This window comes from Hyperolius riggenbachi, chromosome 1 (genome assembly GCF_040937935.1).
Source record: "Hyperolius riggenbachi isolate aHypRig1 chromosome 1, aHypRig1.pri, whole genome shotgun sequence".
Taxonomy (NCBI): domain Eukaryota; kingdom Metazoa; phylum Chordata; class Amphibia; order Anura; family Hyperoliidae; genus Hyperolius; species Hyperolius riggenbachi.
Window position 1 is genome coordinate 118,770,236 of NC_090646.1, and position 22,526 is coordinate 118,792,761.

At 44.0% G+C, this 22,526-nt stretch overlaps 1 protein-coding gene across 1 annotated transcript in view; it reads right to left on the bottom strand.

Moving 5' to 3' along the window:
• ARAP2 (ArfGAP with RhoGAP domain, ankyrin repeat and PH domain 2) overlaps positions 1–19,675 on the bottom strand; it is a 53,875-nt gene extending 34,200 nt beyond the window's left edge. Inside the window, exons 1-3 of the mRNA XM_068271835.1 lie at positions 19,525–19,675; positions 9,368–10,135; positions 4,026–4,090 (exon numbers count right to left, since the gene is read on the bottom strand). Of these exons, the coding sequence (XP_068127936.1) occupies positions 4,026–4,090; positions 9,368–10,044 (742 nt within the window). The 5' untranslated portion in view covers positions 10,045–10,135; positions 19,525–19,675. The remainder of the gene's footprint in view (positions 1–4,025; positions 4,091–9,367; positions 10,136–19,524) is intronic.
• Positions 19,676–22,526: the final 2,851 nt, after the last annotated feature.

Consider the following 22,526-nt stretch of genomic DNA (forward strand, 5'->3'; position numbering starts at 1 on the left):
CTGTCAGCGCGTATCTCCGCCTCTCCCCGCCCCTCTCAGTCTTCCTTCACTGAGAGGGGCGGGGGAGAGGCAGCGATGCGCCACTGATAGACGCGACTGGAGGCAGGGCTGCAGCCGTTAGCCCTGCCTCCAGGAGTGACCAAGTCTGCGACCAAGGGTTGCAGTGGGGGGTTTGGGGGTGAAGGGACTCCCGTTTAGCGGCGCGATAGCGGCGGTTTAGCAGGGGCACACATGCCCCTGCTAACTATGAGCTCTGAAGCGAGATTTATTCTCACTTCAGGGTCTCTTTAAGGCTAGTGTTCACAGACGTTTGACTTTGGTTTGAAGTTAATTGCATAGGTCGGACTGCAGTTTATCTGCTACAATTAAAAATGAGTTAGACTAGTGTACATGGACGTTTGTCTTCAGTTCCAGTTCAGGGTGCCCTTCTGAATAACCTAAGGTTAACCTTAGGTCAGTTGTAGTTTTCTATTTACTATGATGTCTAGGCATCAACTAAACTGAAAGTAGATAGGAAACCTACTGAATTCAAAGATCATCACAATCTGATACTTACTATCCCAGGCTGATAGGGACCACAAAATTGGATACTTTATCAAGAGCTCAGGACCGTGATGTCACATATTATTATATCATATATTCTGAGCCTGCTCTTGGTAGACCATTATTAGGGCCCATTCACACTTGCTGATCGCAAAAAGTTAACGATTTTGCTAGCATTTTGCTCTGGCGTTTTTTGGTAATTAACGCCAAAAAAATCACCATTCACACATCGCCTGAAAATGGTGCAGGCTACGTGTTTGCGTTTAGTGTTTTTGGGCGATTTGTTGCGATTAGTGCAAATCGCCCAAATGAGAACGGGCCCATAGACTTTTATCACCCTAGCGCTTTGAAAAGCGCTAGCGTTTGAGCGTTTTGCCGAAATCGCCAGCAAAACGCTCAAGTGTGAATGAGCCCTCAGGCCGTAGTAGATCCAGATCCGTTACCTTAGCATACCAGCATATTTTAGCTTGGAGAACTTATACAAACTTGTGTGATTGGAACTTGGGACTCTACCGCTGCAAGGCAAGAGTGCCATTCACTTTGCATTTAGGGACTTCAACATTTTATTTTCAGTTACAGCTGTTTGCTTTACTATGCCTAAAATCCATTTTTTAATAAACTTGCATTCTCCAGAACCTAATTTTGTTTAAGTTTCTGTGTCTATCACTACTGTACTGCCAGTGAGCGGAAGTTCCTATAATTGCTAGAAAGTTGCCAACGCTTCCTTACAGCCCAGGTGACATGTAATTACACATTGAGTTAAAGTACTGTATTCTTTTATGATGAGATACATCATGTTGGAACCTTTCTGAGTATAGTAACCAACATCCTATCACACTGTAGCATCATTAGTACATGCAGTGCTTTATTTTGAGCATCTGGTAGAATATGAATGGCTTTGGTTCTGTTCATGTTAGGAAGGAATAGAATCAGAATCTCCCCCACATGCTGGTAAATAATATGCCAGACATAATGTTGAATAACAGCAGATCACAACAAACTGTCTTATCATATCTTATAAGAGCCACAATATTGCAAAAAGTAAAATCTATGCTCTGTACTCTATGTGGGGATGCCCCTTTTTAATTTAATTTATTATTCATGTGCTTGGTTTTTTTTTTCTTACTTCTTATTTATGTGATGTATTATTTTCCAACGAGTTTGTATTTTATCTTCACTGTCTTTTAGGACATCTTGTGGTCTTTTTACAGTACTGCAAGGCTTTCCTCTTTTTGTTGAATAAAAATGACATCCGTGGTTAATATTTTAAAATGGATTCATTTGACAATGCTATAGCTTGTTGTGCCTAATTCCTATCACTGTATTATATAGCAGTCTGCATTCTCTGTTTCTTAATTGTTTTCTATAATAAGTTACTGTTTTAATGTCTTAATTCTGGGAAAGTCGTATAATTAAATTTAATAGAGAATCACCCTTGTGCACATCTACATCTGTGGTGATCCTAGAAATCTCCCTAGCAGCTTGGTGAGAAATGTAGCAGCTGAAAGCTTTTTCCTCCAGCATTGGAGATACGGGCCCTTATTCAATAAAATGTTTCTCTTGCGTTTTCCCCTAGGAGATGATTTTTCTCTTTCATTTCATCTTCTATGTAAAATAATGTTTCAGCACTCTGCAATTGAAAAAGTACCGACAAGCAGGTGAAAAAGTACTATTAAAATTATTTACCCAAGCAGCCCATGGTGATTTGGTGCCCATACACGATACAATAAAAACGCTAGATGTTCCCGTTTTTTCAATCTAAATGATCGAATTGAATGAAAGTAGAAAATATTTTTTTTTCTATCAAGAAATGCGAACGATTATCCCATTTTTTCGAAAAAAAAATCTGATACGCTGGAAAAATCTTTATATTCGATCTAACGGAATAATCAAACTAAATTATCTAATCAAAAGAAAATGAAAAATTGTACCATGTATGGACACCATTAGAACCACTAGGAAAGTATAGGGGACTAAAAGAGACAAAAAAGCCCTCCTACTAAAAAGCCAACCCTCTTCTTCCTACAACAGAAGGTATTTGCGATAATTCAGCTTTAAGTCAGCAACTGCGACTGAACCCCAGTGCTGTCCCCCTAGCAGGGGCGTAGCAATAGGGGTTGCAGAGGTAGCGACCGCATCGGGGCCCTTGGGCCAGAGGGGCCCCATGGGGCCCTTCCTAAACCAAAGTATAAGCTGTTTATTGGTCCTGTGTTGGTAATGATCACTTCTATAGATGCTTTGAATAGTAGTAATCATTAACAAGCTGTTCCCCATCCCCTTCTTGCACCTCTGACACTGTAGATGACCTTGGCAGGTTTTGTTGCGCCGTATCAATTGCTACGTATAGAGTTCTTGGGGGGCCCGAATGTAAAACTCGCACCGGGGCCCCGAGATTCATAGCTACGCCACTGCGGCCCCTAGCAGAGGCGTAGCTAGGGTTTTCAGCTCCCAGGGACTAAGACAGTTTTTGCGCCCCCTCTGATGCATTGCAGCACCCCCTACGCAAAAAAGGGTGCTGTGTTGCATCAGAATGTGGACGTGGTCATGAGTGGAGCCAAATGTACAAATGCTGTTTAGAAAGCCAAATGTGCCCCTTCAGATAGTCAGATGTGCCCCCTTCTCCCATTTAGATACTCAGATGTGCCCCTCTTTGCATAGCCAGATGTCACAGCGGAAGACTCACCGGCTCCAATGTTCCAGCGACTCTCCTTGGTAATAGCAGAATCTCTTGTGACATGATGTCCTTTATAGAGGAGAGATGAAGTCATTGTTGAAATTTAAGAGCCGATTAGTCTTCTGCTGTTATTAACGTTTCTGCACTTTGGGCGGCCGAGAGCCGCCTCTCCAGCATATGGGCGGCCTTACAGTGATATGCCCAGGGACGTATGTCCCCCCTTGCCCCCAATAGCTACGCCTCTGCCCCCTAGTGGAAAATGTGAAGTATACTTTACCTGTCAGTGTCTGCTGTTTGGTCTTTCTCCGCACTCTCCCTTCTATACACATGCCCTATGTGGTTACCAGCACATAAGTGGGCTTGTGTGTGACGTCAGACACACACCTGCATGTATATGGAAGGAAGAGTGCAGAGACAGAGTGAGCAGCAGACACAGACAGGTACATTATACTGCACCCGGGATACATTTTACACTAGGAAGGACAACGTTGGGGGTTTCGAAGCGGCATCACAAGGCCAATTCCTGAGAGATTTCACACTGAAATTGATTGGAAATCGGCCTGAGATGTATGGGCAGCTAACAGATCTCTTTCCGTTCAGATTCGATCAGAGAGATATCTGTCTCTTGGTCGATCTGCCCATACATTGTCTGATGTATAGGTACTATCACCAGCCCCCCCATTTTATTACAATGGGAGATCAGCCTTGAAAATCACAGGCAGTTGATTCCAACCCTAAGCTGCCATTTACTGTCTTTACAACATGACATATAGACTTATTTATGTGTGTGAATAAAAGGATAACTTACTGTTCTGGGAATTAATGGTAACATCTCCCCTGGTATCCGTGTATGTTGTAATATGCAGAGAATAACTGAAAATAAAAACATAAATATATATTCAATGGGTGTTGCATGTGAATCAAATTTGTCACATTATGAAGGCAACACAAACGAATAATAAAAATACATAATCAGAGCTTTCCATCAGGGAAATGTGTATGTCACATATTTGTTTTTTTTTCTCCAAAGTCCATTTCTGTCCTTGTAGCACTGGGTCCCTGGTTCAAATCTATCCGCATGAAGTTTGTATGTTCTTCCCGTGTCTGTGTGGGTTTCCTCCCATATCCCAGAGTAACCAAGCAGCTTGGGGTGATCCAAACCACTAGGCATCCCAAACTATGGTAAATACAGTATTAGATTGTGAGCTCCTCTGAGGGACAGTTACTAAAAAGACTATTAGGGATGCTCACCGCATTCTGCGGAATTCCGTTTTCCTCGATTCCGGTCAGAAATTGGCGATTCCGGTCCTTCGCATCGGAACGGAATTTCTATAGCGTTCTGACGGAATTACGGAATTGCTATGCGTAATTCCATCGGAATGCAGATTGTTTTTTAAGCCAATCACAAGGAAGACCCTAGAAGAAGCTTAAAGTGAAAACAACAAGATTTTTGCATGAAAATCGGAATTTCAGCACCAATTAGAGGCCTAACAAAAAACAACCAACAGGTTTTCTGCATGAAAATCGGAATTATTTCAGCACCAATTGTAATTGTAATGACTGCCGTGGAACCACCTCTAGGTCCCATAGCCTACGTGACAACTCCTGCTGCTCCAAACCAAACTTATAATGACCGCTGTGGAACCACCTCTAGGTCCCATAGTCTACGCGACAACTCCTGCTGCTCCAAACCAAAATTGTAATGACCGCCGTGGAACCACCTCTAGGTCCCATAGCCTACGCTACAACTCCTGCTGCTCCAAACCAAACTTATAATGACTGCCGTAGAACCACCTCTAGGTTCCATGGCTTACACGACAACTCCTGCTGCAAAATAGAAAACAAAAAAAAACGGTGGAACAGCCACTAGGTCCCATGGCCTACGATTTATCAAAAATGAGGTTTCAATTGAGATTACTGAAATGTTACCATCGGAATGTGGAATTACACAAAATTACGACTGAATGTAATGGTTGTCGAATTTAGCGCTGACGGAATTACGCGGAATCGGAAATTGCACTTTCCGATCATCCCTAAAGACTATATATATTCTGTACAACTCTGTGGAAGATATCGGGGGTTATATAAATATTAAGGATGTTGTTATAACTGAGGCCCTCGCATCTCACCGCAACACCAAAAAAATTGATTCATATGACCCTGCGGCAGAATGCGTTGACAGAGTCATATGCATAGCACCCCCCTTGCATGACTCCACCCCTCGTTTAGTGACGTACTCCCTGCTGGACATGAAGTACGTCACTGGGATTCCTGGCCTTCCGTCGTATTTGCGTTGTTTCACGCATGCACACTGCAGCATCGCCACCAACATATCTAAAGTTTTGGTGTTGCACATTGACTTATATGCATTTGGTCACTGCAAAAAAATCCGATAGTAATGCACTGTTAACTCTGCGGCGGGTCAGGGGGGTGGATTGGAAGCTACTTGCGCAATGTGACGTAGTTAGGCCACTAAGATTCACTAACCGGTGCTAACTCAGTTAGCACGTCTTAAGGCTCGGGACGTGCAAACTAGAGTGCTAAGTAGTTTGCACGTCCAAAGCTATTACTGTTTGCGCGCAAAGTTTAGCGTGGTGCGCACAAAACGTTGCACGGTGCGCATGAAATGTTGCACCTGTGCGGCCAAAATGTCGCATCGGTGTGCCCGAGCACCGATGTGAGGTTTCGGGCGCACAGGTTCCATGCTTCGGGCACACAGGTGCGGTGCTTTGAGTACACCGGTGCGACGTTTCACGCACACCAACTTAACGCAAAACTTTTGTGCGAATATTAGTGCGCGCAAAGGCACTTTGCATGCGCTAAGGGGCTTTTCACTGGCGTGCTAACACTTAGCACCCTTTTGTGAATAAGGCCCCCATACACTTTCTTTGCTGTTGCATTATCCTGCGTGCAGAAAGGATAATGCAATGCAGTGTAAAAGGGGCCTAAATAATAATGTAATCAGTAATTACCCTTAAATACATACGATACATACATAGATATATGACTATGGTAGGGAATAGATTGTGAGCCCCTCTGAGGGACAGTTATGGTGACAAGACAATATACTCTGTACTGTAAATACTAAATAATAATAGTAATATTTACCCTATTTTTACTGCCACGGTACCAAATATTTGCTACCTATTTTCTAGCATCTGTGAAAAGATCTCAGTACATGAGTACTCCCATATTTTCTAATTTTACATAAAGACTGAAACAAGGAGACTGTGGTTGAGCAGTTGAAAAGGATTCAAGATGCATCCTGTTGAAAAGGGCCGCCCACTGTAAAAACTGCTACAAATAGTGGGCAATTTGTGCTCGGTATTTGTAGCTGCAGTTTGCATAGTACTGTAGGTGGCCCTGGTGTCCACTATTGAGGGTTAAATTTAGGCACCCACTACGGGGTGGTTAAGGTTAGTTAAGGTTTGGCACTGTCAGGAGGGTTCTGGTTAGGCCACACCAGGTGGGTTTAAGGTTAGGCATCCACCAGGGGGTGGTTAAAGTTAGGCACCACCAGAAGGGATACGGTTAGCTACCCCCTCCCCACCTCCCGGGAGAGGTTAGATCATAGTTAAATATTACTAAATATTACCGATATTTGACTATATGAATGAAGTAGTAGAATATTGGTAAATTTACCGATATTCTGCTACTGGCTATTTCCTGCGCCCTTTCCAAAAGGCACCTTTATCAAATATGTGCGGTGGTGGTGACAGAAGCATAGACATTAATTAATAGGAAAGTCAGTAATCCTGCGCTTACCATGTCAGTTTCTGCTGCCTCCGCTGGCAGCGCATCTGGGACTTCCGGTGCGGCTGCCCACATTGTCAGGGATGGTGTCAGCAGCATTCATGCAGAGATCCGGCCGCATGATTCTCAGACTGCAAATGAGGGTGGACACATGCATTGTCGGCGACGCCCCTCTTATGCTCTAAGGAAACGTGTCAGCTGATCACCTGTCAGCTGACATGCATGGCTCCACCTCCGGTGCCTGATCGGCCAAACGGCTCAGGGGCGTGGTTGCCTGCTTACTTGGGCTATTTAAGAGCTGTGCTTACACTTGCTCACTGTCGTCTCTAGCTAACACTTCGCAGTGAAGGCTTCAGACCTTAGTCAGATCTGTGTGTGCTTTGATCCGGCAGGACCCCAGGGATTTCACACTAGCTTAGGAAAAATATATTATTGTTGATTATTATACTGTGTTTGACCTTTGCCTGTTTCTCTGACTACTCTTTGCCTCATGATTCTGTACCTCTGCCAATCTGATCTGCTGCCAATCTCTGCCTGAATACTTACTCTGATTTTGCCTTACGATTCTGTACCTCTGCCTATCTGATCCGTTGCCGACCTCTGCCTGTATACTCACCCTGATCTTGCCTGCCGATTTTGTACTTTATCTGTCAGATCTGTTACCGACTCGATTGCCTGACCATTCTTGTATCTTATTATTTGTACTCGGTGTTAGTACTGCCTTCTAATAACACTGTCTGTAGACATTCCCATTGAGGGAATGTTTGATATTTGTCTGTCTGCTAGTGCTCACACACTAGCAGATCGTTACTAGAGTTGGGCCGAACCTCCGATTTTAGGTTCGCGAACCGGGTTCGCGAACTTTCGCGGAAGGTACGGTTCACGTTAAAGTTCGCGAACCGCAATAGACTTCAATGGGGATGCGAACTTTGAAAAAAAAAAATTATGCTGGCCACAAAAGTGATGGAAAAGATGTTTCAAGGGGTCTAACACCTAGAGGGGGGCATGGCGGAGTGGGATACACGCCAAAAGTCCCCAGGAAAAATCTGGATTTGACGCAAAGCAGCGTTTTAAGGGCAGAAATCATATTGAATGCTAAATGACAGGCCTAAAGTGCTTTAAAACATCTTGCATGTGTATACATCAATCAGGTAGTGTAATTAAGGTACTGCTTCACACTGACACACCAAACTGTTCACTGAACAGAACAGGTATACAGTGGCGGGTTCACTGAACAGAACGGGTATGCAGTGGCAGGTTCACTGACCAGAACAGGTATACAGTGGCGGGTTCACTGAACAGAACAGGTATGCAGTGGCGGGTTCACTGAACAGAACAGGTATACAGTGGCGGGTTCACTGAACAGAACAGGTATGCAGTGGCGGGTTCACTGAACAGAACAGGTATACAGTGGCGGGTTCACTGAACAGAACAGGTATGCAATGGCGGGTTCACTGAACAGAACAGGTATACAGTGGCGGGTTCACTGAACAGAACAGGTATACAGTGGCGGGTTCACTGAACAGAACAGGTATGCAGTGGCGGGTTCACTGAACAGAACAGGTATGCAGTGGCAGGTTCACTGAACAGGTATGAAGTGGTGGGTTCACAGAACAGGTATGCAGTGGTGGGTTCACAGTACAGGTATGCAGTGGTGGGTTCACAGAACAGGTATGCAGTGGTGGGTTCACAGAACAGGTATGCAGTGGTGGGTTCACAGAACAGGTATGCAGTGGTGGGTTCACAGAACAGGTATGCAGTGGTGGGTTCACAGAACAGGTATGCAGTGGTGGGTTCACAGTACAGGTATGCAGTGGTAGGTTCACAGTACAGGTATGCAGTGGTGGGTTCACAGAACAGGTATGCAGTGGCGGGTTCACTGAACAGGTATGCAGTGGTGGGTTCACAGTACAGGTATGCAGTGGTGGGTTCACAGAACAGGTATGCAGCCAGGGACAAGCTAAGCCTAACTAATCTTTCCCTATGAGAGAGAGTGTGCAGCAGCTCGCCTTACTCTCACTAATGTAGGCAGGCAGTGGCACACGAGTGACCGTAATGGCCGCCGCTGCCTGCCTTATATAAGGGGGGTGGGGCTCCAGGGGCTAGTGTAGCCTAATTGGCTACACTGGGCCTGCTGACTGTGATGTAGAGGGTCAAAGTTGACCCTCCATGGTGCATTATGGGGCGAACCGAACTTCCGCAAAGGTTCGCCTGCGGGACGCGAACGCGAACCACGGAAGTTCGCATGGAACCGTTCGCAGGCGAACCGTTCGGCCCAACTCTAATCGTTACAAGGAACTTATGGTTTTCAAAGAGTTATGGTAAGCTACAGTCTAATTCATCACATCCTTCACTCATAGTTGAAATATCAGTTTTCATCTTAACTCACAGACTCACCTACTGTCGGCTGAATCACCAACAGAAACAGGTAGATCCGGTACAGGTCTATTTCTTAATATGAATGATCTTGTTGGAACTTTATTCCCTTTAGGTTTCACTATTTGACCAGCATCCACTGTCCCATATAAATCATTGTCAACCATGGCTCCTTGGAACTCAAAAAAGTCAGGGCTGCCAGACTCTGTCGGCTCCCTGATATCCAGTGATGTGTAACTTCCAGGCTCCTGTTTATCAGGCAAGATTTCCCGATCTTGGTGTTTGGAATGTGCAGAAATATTATTATTTGTTTCCCCTATTACCAAATAATCCGTAAATAGATCTGTTACATTTTCACTAGATTCACTCTGTAGAACATCAGCTGGCAAATTGGATTTACATCCAGGTAGTGTGGAAGTCCCACCATGTTCCTCTGAGGTGCGTTCATTTATCCTCTCTGCATAAACAACAGCATCTTCACCGGCCCAGTCTTCCTTCTCTAACACTTCCTGTATCTTCTTGAGAATCCTTTTTCGGTGTCCAGTGAGCGATATTCCCATTTCCTGAAGCCTTTCATTGTCTATCTGTGCACAGTCTGAGACAGTTTGATAGCCTGATACCTGGAAGAATGGCTGATAGATTTCTAAATGGATATCAGCCAGCAACTGTCCAACATCATATTTATAGTTCACGGTCATGATGTTATTCTTAGGCTAAAACAATGCATTATCAATATTGCACACTTGGTAATTCACCAGAACAGAGATGGTTTGTGTGAGTCAGCAATACCTGGAAAACAAAAAGTGAAGTATGAGATTAAACATAATTCGTAGTAATTTTAAGTATTTGAATAAACTCATAAATAATTCAATTGTTTTCACTAGAAACTATCGTATGGTATATGCACATCAGACGGAGGTAAAATGTTTTTCATTTTTTCTTTTCATTATTTTGAAGAGTAAGGCTACACAACAGCAGCCTCACTGTCTTTAGTACACTGTCCTCACCCATCCCACATAACATGTGGGTCCCACTGTACACCCACATCAGGAACATCTACCCTTTCCAGTCCATGCACATGCAATGGTGTCATCAATTGCATGCAAGTGACCAATGAAAATCCTCCTCGGTGGGGATTCTCATTGGTTAAAACTCAAAACCAATGGGAAGCCCTGTTAGGAGGTGTAAAGATGCTTTGCTGAGTGACTATTGTAACCAGAAAGCCCGCAGAAGAAGGAATGGCATGCCGTGTGTGTCTATGCAGCCAACAGATGATTGGCATGTTTCCTAGAGGGTGATTGTTGTCTCGGGAGCAGCGATGTCCCGGCAGGCAACAGGAGAGAAACTTTTTTTTTTTTCGTTTTTTTTTTTTTTTTTTTACAGCAACTAAGTAGGGAGTAAAAAATAACTCCCTTTACAAAAGTAAAATACAGGCATTTGGGGCTCCCAGATTCCTAAGGATGCCAGTGGGACATAAAACCATTGAGACATTACACCGTATCTCAGCAGGTGAAAAGATCTAGCCTATGTTTAATGGTGCCTCATTTATTCAGCAGCTTGATCTTTACAATTGCATATGGGGAGAAGAACCAACTAGGCGATTATTCACCTAAGTGAGTTTTTTCCTGTGGGGGAGGGGGGGGGGCTTAATGGAATTAGGCAACGAGTTTGTGAATTGCATGGGACCCATGGTGAGAGTGATGGCCACTTATTTGGCCACCAAACAAAAAGCACTTTGGGCAGAGTCAAAAAGAAATTAAGATTCAATCAAGCATGTGTACATTTTGTGTAATGTTTACCCCTTACCAGGTGCCAGTGCTGTGCAGGTTTCTGTACAAACATTGTAATCTATGTGCTTTTAGTACCACTTTCATTTCTGTGAAAGGAATGTATGTCAAACTCCCATAGATAGGAAGATATAGCAGTTGGCTTGTGTAAAATTAAAACTGAAACTAAAGTAGACTGAAGTCCACAACTTATCTACACAATCAGTTGGTCGGCAGACCCAGTCCACCCTGAGCACTAAGAAAGAGTTGGGAGGTTTGACAAGTGGAAAAGTCTAGTATTAAAGTCAATGGGCTTGATTCACAAAAGAGTGCTAACTGATAGCCCGGCCGTTTTCGCGCAAATTTTCGCGTTTCGCGCGATTGTGAATTTTAGTGCGAAACGATAACATTTTTGCGCACAAACCGATATAGTTTATACGCACACATTTGCATTTGCGCACGAAACCATTATCGTTACCAGTCTTTTGTGAATCAAGCCCAATATCTGAAAAATTTGAGTCTTTTTAAGTCATTGTAACTACTAGCTGTGAATAATCTTTTTTTTTTCCCCACACCTCTGATTATGCATTGTTTTCATCGGTTCCGTTTTGACTTCCCAGGTTTGTAAAACAGAAGTAGAGTGACTTAAATTCACTAAAAATGAAGGAGCCTGCAATGTTATAATTGTAGCAAAGTTTCAGTTCTTAAAGTTATAACTTAGATAGATAGATGCAAGCATGTCTCCAACGTGCATTCTGCATGACATATGCAGCTGAAGGCTAGAGGCAGACATTGGGAGTTCAGCTTACAATCGGTTCAAACATTATTAGGAGAGGGACAAAAGTTGGTGGGCGGGGCAGCCTATACTTGGACATGTTGGAAATAATCGATCTGCCAGAAAATCTGCCAGAAAATCTTATAGTGTGTGCCTAGCATAACGAGCCTGTTATAGTGTGACATATTGCACAATTGGCTGGACTTTTGGCTCCTTTTGTGTTTTTTGGGGCTTTGGATTTCCCTGGTCCTTTCTTCTTCAGGTCATTGTAACGATTGATCTTCATCATAGAGACAACTAATTTATGCATTCAAACATAGCGCAACTGATGCTAACATTATTGGGTTAATGCAGCCAATATACCAACTTGATAAATTAAGGTTTTATCTCCTAGTTGAATGAGATTTGCTTTTTTTCCTGTTGACTAACATGGATCTATAAAATCTGCACTATAAAAATGTAGGCAGCAATGTGGAAGCTCTAATGGACCACTAGATAATTAGACTTTTTCTTTAGGGCCTGTTCATACTTGCTGCGTTTGTAGAACGCGTATAAATTCAAAGAAACGCAAGTTGAAAAACGCATGCGTTTTTCTTGCGTTTGAATGCGTTTTCTATTGCGTTTTGCACAAACACGTGACCCAGGGGAAAAAAAAGAATTATGGGAACCGCAGAGGAAAACGGACGCTAAAAACGCAATAGTACGCGTTTTTGATACGCGTCCATAGACTTTCATTGCGTCCGTTTCTATGCGTATCGCACAGAACTGCCTGCAGCAATGCGGATGAGAAACGTATGCGTCTCATACGCATACATGTGAACTACCCCATTGAAAAGCATTACGAGCCGTTTCTATGCGTTTTTGGTACCAGTACGCGTTCCCTGAAAACGGCTAGGAACGCATATAGTCTGAACAGGCCCTTATTTTATAGTCCAGCAGCCTCCCACTTCATACAATGGCTTTTATAGCGCTAGCTGTGATGCGTGGCATCTGGCCTGAACTTTTTTTGGGAAGAGATGACCTCCTTGGCATGAACATCATCATAAAGCAAAAGCAACAAACACAATGTATAAAATGATACTTGGCTCATGGCAGCGTGTTAAATACAAAAGCAAGCAGTGCTTCCGTCAGGGGCAAATCCAGGATTTCCAAGGGGGGGGGTTCCTGAAAGCGGTGTGTGGGCGTGGCCAAAACATGGTGTGGGTGGAGCCAAATACTAGCAGTTTCTAGGCTAAATTGCACCCAGGGTGAGGGCGTAAAATGCGCCCCCAATGTTTAGACAGGTATAGGTGCCCGCAGTATAGGTAGCCAGCTATAGGCCCCCCCCCCAGTATAGGTAGCCCATATAGTTGCCCCCAGTATAGGTTAGATAGGTATATGCCCCCAGTATAGGTTAGATAGGTATATGCCCCCAGTATAGGTTAGATAGGTATATGCCCCCCAGTATAGGTTAGATAGGTATATGCCCCCCAGTATAGGTTAGATAGGTATATGCCCCCCAGTATAGGTTAGATAGGTATATGCCCCCCAGTATAGATTAGACAGGTATATGCCCCCCAGTATAGATTAGATAGGTATATGCCCACCAGTATAGGTTAGATAGGTATATGCCCCCCAGTAAAGGTTAGATAGGTATATGCCCCCCAGTATAGGTTAGATAGGTATATGCCCCCCAGTATAGGTTTGATAGGTATATGCCCCCCAGTATTGATTAGACAGGTATATGCCCCCCAGTATAGGTTAGATAGGTATATGCCCCCAGTATAGGTTAGATAGGTATATGCCCCCCAGTATAGGTTAGATAGGTATATGCCCCCCAGTATAGGTTAGACAGGTATATGCCCCCCAGTATAGATTAGACAGATATATGCCCCCCAGTATAGATTAGACAGGTATATGCCCCCCAGTATAGATTAGATAGGTAAATGCCCCCCAGTATAGATTAGATAGGTATATGCCCCCCAGAATAGATTAGATAGGTATATGCCCCCCAGTATAGGTTAGATAGGTATATGCCCCCAGTATAGACTAGATAGGTGGAGGAAGGTGCCCCTGTGTGGGGAGAAGATTGCCCTGGGAAGAGAAGAGAGAAAAAAATTGTGGCGGCGCCAATAAGGGATGCGGGAGCCGGCTTTATTCCTCGCTCCCTCCCTCCCTCTGAATTCCCCTCACCTGCGGTGATTGTGTGCCCGGCTCCCCCATGAGTGTGTGCGCAGCGGAGCGGTAGGTCCTCTTACCGCAGATCAGGCGCATCGGCAACTGGAGTCTCCTGCTTCCTGTTTACCATGACGTCACAGGAAGCATAGAGACTAGTTGCCGGTGCGCCTGATCTGCGGTAAGAGGACCTACCGCTCCGCTGCGCACACACTCATGGGGGAGCCGGGCACACAATCACCGCAGGTGAGGGGAATTCAGAGGGAGGGAGGGAGCGAGGAATAAAGCCGGCTCCCGCATCCCTGGGCCCCTCGCTCTAGTCAGAGTCCTTCTCGCCGCACACAGATATGAGCAGGCGGCAGCTGTGCATCTGTGGCTGCCGCTGCTCAGATTTAGAGGGAGACTTCCGGTCTTGGTGCAGGGGGGTGTTCTGTACACCCGGAACAACCCCTTCCGTGCGCTTCTGTCCGTGGTGCTGTAACACAGTGCTGTTTACTCCTCTTTAAAGCTACTGTAATTCATTGATGCTGGTGTGTTTAACTTTCCATTGCCTTCTGCTATCTTTCAGGGAATGCACCATAGAACTATTTTTCCCCAATCACTAACTGCTCAAACTGCATGAGCTAAATTGGGTACCTAGCTAAATGATAATTGTAGCATGGGGTTGTCTGTGATATGTGATGGGAGGGGGGGGGGGGTTGGTTGGGTTTGGTTATTATATAGCAGAGCTTCAGGTACCAGCACTGGGGCACAGTCATTACATATAGGTTCTGGGGCTTAGCTATGATGTAGCTTTGTATAACAGTTAGCTTGACTATTATATACTATATACTATACTATAGGTTAGTGTTAGGGAATAGGGTAAGGGCAGGGCCGGCTTAAGCAGCAAGGGGCCCCGGGGCAAAGGTAAGCTGGGGGCCCCCTACCCTAAGTCAAAGTCAGTCACCCCCTTCCCCAGTGACTCCCTGGCAAACAGCCCAGTGGTCCGGTCCTCCATAGCAAGAATTACCGGTAGCCTCTCTTCATAGGTAGTGTGGAGTATTGCCCCCAGTATAGGTATAGTGGTGCCCCAGAATAGGTAAAGTATTGTCACTGTATAGGTATAGTGGTGCCCCAGTATAGGTAAAGTATTGCCACAGTATAGGTATAGTGATGCCCCAGTATAGGTAAAGTATTGCCACAGTATAGGTATAGTGAATGATGCCCCAGTACAGTTAAAGTATTGCCACAGTATAGGTATAGTGATGCCCCAGTATAGGTAAAGTATTGCCACAGTATAGGTATAGTGGTGGCCCAGTAAAGGTTATGTATTGCCCCCAGTATAGGTATTGTACATATAAATTATTGCACCCAGTATATGTATAGTGGTGCCTAGTATAGGTAAACAATTTCCACCAGTATAGCTAATGTATTGTCCCCATTATAGGTACTGTACTTCCCCTAATATAGGTAAAGTATTGCCCCCAGTATAGGTATTGTGGTGCCCCAGTATAGGTAATGTATTAACCCCAGCATAGGGATAGTGGTGCCCCAGTATAGGCAATGTATTGCCCCCAGTAAAGGTTAAGTATTGACCCCATTATAGTGGTGCCCCAGTATAGGTATAGTGGTGCCCCAGTGTAAGCAAATGATTGCCCCAGTATAGGTATAGTAGTGCCCGGTATAAATGAATTATTGTCCCCAATACAGGTATAGTGGTGCCCCATTATAGGTAAAGTGGTGCCCAATATAGGTAAATGATTGCCCCCAGTACAGGTATAGTAGTGCCCCGGTATAGATAAATGATTGTCCCCAGTTCAGGTATAGTAGTGCCCCAGTATAGGTAAATTATTTCCCCCAGTACAGGTATAATAGTGCCCCAGTATTGGTAAATTATTGCCTACAGTACAAGTACAGTAGTGCCCCAGTATTGGTAAATTATTGCCCCCAGTACAGGTATAATAGTTCCCTAGTATAGGTAAAAGATTGCCCCTAGTACAGGTATAATAGTGCCCCAGTATTGGTAAAATATTGTCCCCAGTACAGGTATAGTAGTGACCCAGTATAGGTAAATGATTGTCCCCAGTACAGGTATAAATGAGCCCCCCACCTCTCAGACCTCAAGATCAGCACGGCGACTGACATACCTGAAGTACCCAAGGCAGACTGCTCTAACTGCCTTGGTTCCCGCTCTGATCTTGAGGTCTGCCCGTCGCCGCACTGATCTTGAGGCCTGAGATGTGGGGGCAAAAGGGAGGACAGCACAGCACCGAGACATTTTTAAAACGGCACCGTGGGGCAATTGCCCCCTTTGCCTGTATTGTAACACCAGCCCTAGGTACTGTGTGTGTGTGTGTGTGTGGGGGGGGGGGGGGGGGTAGAGTTAATAGTCAGGCAGAGGAGGATAGCTTTAGGTGTTCAGGAAGGGGTTTTGCTTTGGAAGGGGGGTTTAGCAAGTGGATTGCTATAGGAGGGAGGGTTAAAGTTAGATGTTTTGTTAGGAGTATACTTTGGTGGCATATACTTATAGATTGCCACACTACACACTATTCCCGGCAGAAAATAAATCCTTACTATACACAACTCATTGGTTTTCAATATATTCCTGCAGGAAATCTGTTGAAAATTGATCGAACCGTATCAAACAGTACAAGGCTATCACCCATCGATCCACTACCGCTCTTGCTCCACCCCCAATCAACATAGGTTTTCTGTCTGGTCTAAGCAATACTTTTGGTTCAGAATAGCCAAATTCTGAATCTGACAGTATTCCGAATTCTGCATGGTAATTCTGATTTACGATTTTGCCAATTACATTAGAGTCAATACCGCCGACTTCTGTGGTTAATTGCAAGGCCCCCATAAATGTAATCTTAACCAAAGTTGCCAGGTGTGTTTGGGAGAATAGTGGGAACGAGTCAAAAATAAATACCAAAAAGACCTGGTAGTTTATGAGAAAATTGATTTTGTATATTTCTGGGTAGGAACACACTAGGCAGAATCGCTAGCGTTTACATAAAACGCTAGTGTTAACACACATAATGTAAGTCAAAAGGCCACATGAAAAAATGCATTTGTTTGCGTTCTGCAATGTGCATTTTTGATATGCAAAACTTGCTGCATATTTTTCTAAAACACATATACTGTAAAGTGCACATAATGTATCTCAATGGTGACAAAGAGGCATAGCGTTTTATTTCGGTTTAATGCATTTTTTTCATGCTTTTTTTTTAAATCAAGTTTGATGATGTAATTCCACTTCCTGTTGACTTCCTGATTAAGTCATGCAAGAATGATGCAAGTGCATAAGTTTATACTGGCCACATTCCCAAAAAATGTGCATGAAGTGCATATCAGAAACGCATACAAAATGCACAAAAACAAACTTTCAATTCATATGTGCGAAACGCAAACGCAGTAAAACGCAAGCAAAATGCATGTGAGAAATGCAATTGCACTCCAAACCCACTTCATTATGACAAAAAAAACACAAATGCGTATGCCGCAAAATGCAACCTTTCACGCACTGCCTAGTGAGTTCCCAGGGTCAAAGAAAAAATGTTTTTTAAACTGCTGCATATGCATATACTTTAAAATATATTATTTCCGAGCACTGTATACACGTGTTATACATTTTAAAAAATGGACAGTGCCCAAGCCTTTTTAATCCTTTGCTACTAATGCAGGCTGATATAGCCAGAATGCAGAGCCTGGACTGTGTGGGGCTCCGCAGCCAGAGCTATACCAACCCGTATGGTCCATGATATGGTTTCGGATTAGGAATAGTTAGAACATTTCTGCAGAATAACGATCTAAACGGAAATGGGCTTACTGCAGCAGTAAACAGAAATTGGTCTCAGACTTCAGTATTCCGCACAAATAATGCATTACCTCAACTCTGAATTTTTAGCCCAATCACAGAGCTCAGAAGCATTGGACCAATCACAGGCTGCAGAATTTTTCATTGGGAATCGACATATCGTGAACATTTTAGACCAATCACAGGAATTGGTAAAACAAACTCTGTAGTATCTGTGTCTTGTGATTGGTCTAAAAATTCCATGGTATTCTGATTTCCACGGTAAACTACTGCATTCTCTGATTGGTTCAATACTACCTAGTATTTCCGAAATTTTGAGTTTTGTGATTGGCCTTAAATTAGATATACTGTGTACTTTTAGGGCCGGTGCACACCAAAAACCGCTAGCAGATCCGCAAAATGCTAGCAGATTTTGAAACGCTTTTTCTTATTTTTCTATGGCGTTTTGCTAGCGTTTTACGGATTGCTGCAGCGGATTTCAGTATAGTACATTTCATATATTGTTACAGTAAAGCTGTTACTGAACAGCTTCTGTAACAAAAACGCCGGCAAAACTGCTCTGAACAGGCGTTTTTCAGAGCGGTTTGCGTTTTTCCTATACTTAACATTGAGGCAGAAACGCATCCGAAATCCAAAAAAATGCCTCACCTCAGCATTTTTCGTTTCTGCAAAATGCCTCCCGCTCTGGTGTGCACCACCCCATTGAGATACATTGACCAAGCGGATCCGCAGCCGCAAGCGGCTTCAGAAACGCTGAAAAAGCCGCTCGGTGTGCACCAGCCCTTACTGAGTGTTGTGACATTTCCACTGAAAAATTCTGCAGCCTGTGATTGATCCAATGCTTCTAATTCAGAAGTATTTGGCCAATCAGAAAATTTCTTTTTTTTAAATTACACAACTTTATTAACAAAAATGACAAATAAAACCTGTTTCTGCAGAAATCGTAACCAGTATCATAAATTTGGATTTCTACAAAAATCCACGGAATTGGTATTTGGTATGTTCGGTAATTCAGAATTTCTGCGGAATCTCGAAATTGGTATTTCCGACCATTTTCCTACTCTGGATGAGCGGGGTGGTAAAGCCTCCCATTCTCCCCAAGAGCTCTTATCCAATCCATGGGCAAGAGGCTCGCCCCCACCTCCAATGCCCAGGAGGACAGTGGGTAACTGAAACAGCTGCATGACAGAAGCCAACTGACTGTTATTAAATGAAAACAACTATGGCAGCCTCCACATACCTCCACATACCTCTCATTTAAGGTTCCTTCTAAATAACAAAACAAAGAAAAAAAAATCCCAGAGTTTACCTTTAACTTAATCTCAAGTGTTTCAGATTATATTTAGCAGTTTATTTTGGTGTAAATGCTGCCACTGAAACGAACACTAAAATCTTCTTACTATGTTGTCCTAATAAAGTCAGACGTACAGATCGTGTGCTTTGGCTCACATCAGTGTCAGCAAATGGCATTCTAGCTAGTGTTTACCATTTATACTGCTATAAAGTTAATAGCAAGTCTCAACAGAATAGGAAAGTTATGCAGGAAGTCGAATAAAACATTACTGCAAGGCTAATAGCGGAGAGCCCATATAAACATTGCTCGGGGTTATAGAGCTATACCAACGGCTTGAGCTGCATCTCAAATGACAGAAGTGAGCCGGTAAGAAGATTCCAGCTTACATACCTTCTGTTCTCCCCTGGTTCCCCTGCCTTCTCGCTAGCTGAGAAGGTATCAGTGTGCGTTTATTTGTCGGAATTTCCCATCTCCATGCTGAGTCCCAGTTTCACAAACATGCTGTGCAAGAATACCAGCCATTTCACTTCTCCTCCTTTCCTGGTTTAGACTTTGTCCATGCATCATAAAAAATGCTCACAAAGGGAGGGCTCACTTCTTCCTTCTCTTTTTCTCTCTCACCTGGGCTAGTCGATAAGTCACACCCAGCTCTGTAAACTGTAAACCTGACTAAGTGGAAAGGAATGTTTATTTGCTCCATGAATTGGTGTATAAATATATATATATTTAAAGCGAACCTGAACTGAAAATTAAGAGTCATAATAAACATACATATGTCATACTTACCTCCCGCATAGTCTGCTTATAAATCTGTTTTTCCTCTCCTGCGTCCTATTTGTCCACTGTGATCAGTGGAATTCTCAGTCCTCCATTTTAAAAATGGCGATGACCCTGTAACAGCTTCTGGGTCAGCACACTGTTCAACTGTAATATCTCCCACTTGAGCTATAGGGAAACATGGACATTACCTTGCAGGTACACCATGTGTTTATTTTATATAATTTTACTAGGTTCAGGTTCCCTTTAAGGCTACTTTCACAGTAGGACTTTGCATTTGATGCAACGTTAAGGTCGCACAACGCGGCCCTAATGCAATGCATATACACTTTTACAGTGTGACGTTAAATGGAACGAAAATGGTGCATGCGGAACATTTAAAAACAAAACACATTACTGAGCATGTGCTACACATGTAACGCAGCAGATTCATTGCTAAACACACAGCATGCAGCACTTTCTAATAACGCTACACGTTACACACTAACACAATGTGTGCAGTGTGAATGTCGCACAGACTTTGCATTGCTGTGCGTTACTCTGCGTTAAAGTATTTTATAACGTGTGACTTTAACTTCACACTGTGAAAGAGGCCTAAAGGACAACTGTAGAGAGATATAGAGGCTGCCATATTTATTACCTTTTAAACAATACCAGTTGCCTGGCTATACTGCTGATCCTCTGCCTATAATACTTTTAGCTGTAGACACTGAACAAGCATGTAACAGATCAGGTGTTTCTGACATTATTTTTAGATTTAAAAAGATTAGCCACATGCTTGTTTCTGGTGTTATTCAAACACTACTGCAGCCAAATAGATCAGGTGGGCTGCCCGGCAAATAAATTATATTAAAATGAAAATCCTTCCAAAGATAAACTTCGTTATGCAAAACCTACCCATCGTAGTCCCTCAATCCTGGTTTTCAAACTGGCAAAAGACATTTCAAGAATTTATTTGGGTGAAAATTAAACATAGGATAGCTTTGAAAACAATTTGTCGCTCTAAAAACATGGGTGGGATGGGAGAGTCCCGAATATTCAGCACTATTATAGGAGTATACAGACTACTGGACATAAAAATGAAGCTACCTAATAAGTTCTGGTATTTGGGAGAAAGAGAGTTGATGGAGGTTTTTTTGGTAGAATCCTGGCATCCAGTTACGGTCAAGAAGTTATTAACAAAAGTTTCCTACCCTCTTTTGCACCGGCGTTACCACCGGGGATGCGACCCCCTCAGCCGCAGGGGGGCCCGGGGCCGCTCCGGGGCCCGCCAGCCATGTGCGGGGGGAGCGCTGCCGCCCGCCCGATTCTAGGACCATCTAATAGACGCTGGGCCAGTTCATTCCCCGCAGCCGCCGTCTGTCCCCCGGGAGGCAGAGCAGGGCTACGGCAAGATGGCTGCCGAAGCCCTGCTCTGGAGACTATTTCTGTCTCCAGTACAGGGCTTCGGGAGCCATCTTGCCGTAGCCCTGCACTCTGCCTGTCAGCGCGGGAGATGTGCAGGAGGATCATCGGGGATCTGAGGCCAGGAAAGGAGACTTTTGCCAGGTGAGTGAATTTTTTCTTTTCTTTTTTTTTTTTTTTAACAGGTGCTGCCCACTGTACTATTTTCTGTTGACTGCTGCCCACATTGCAAATTTCTGGTGCCTGCTGCCCACATTGGGATTTTCTGGTGCCTGCTGCCCACATTGCAATTTTCTGGTGACTGTTGCCCACATTGCAATTTTTCTGGTGACTGCTGCCCACTGTACGATTTTCTGGTGACTGCTGCCCACATTGCGATTTTTCTGGTGACTGCTGCCCACTGTACGATTTTCTGGTGACTGCTGCCCACATTACGATTTTCTGGTGAACGCTGCCCACATTGCGATTTTCTGTTGACTGCTGCCCACTGTACGATTTTCTGTTGACTGCTGCCCACATTACGATTTTCTGGTGACTGCTGCCCACTGTACGATTTTCTGGTGACTGCTGCCCACATTACGATTTTCTGATGAACGCTGCCCACATTGCGATTTTCTGTTGACTGCTGCCCACTGTACGATTTTCTGGTGACTGCTGCCCACATTGCGATTTTTCTGGTGACTGCTGCCCACTGTACGATTTTCTGGTGACTGCTGCCCACATTACGATTTTCTGGTGAACGCTGCCCACATTGCGATTTTCTGTTGACTGCTGCCCACTGTACGATTTTCTGTTGACTGCTGCCCACATTACGATTTTCTGGTGACTGCTGCCCACTGTGCGATTTTCTGGTGAATGCTGCCCACATTGCGATTTTCTGTTGACTGCTGCCCACTGTACAATTTTCTGTTGACTGCTGCCCACTGTACGATTTTCTGGTGACTGCTGCCCACATTGCGATTTTTCTGGTGACTGCTGCCCACATTACGATTTTCTGGTGACTGCTGTCCACATTGCGATTTTCTGTTGACTGCTGCCCACTGTACGATTTTCTGTTGACTGCTGCCCACTGTACGATTTTCTGGTGAACGCTACCCACATTGCGATTTTCTGGTGACTACTGCCCACTATATTATTTTCTGGTGCCTGCTGCCCACTGTACGATGTTCTGGTGAACGCTGCAGATTGTACGATTTTCTGGTGACTGCTGC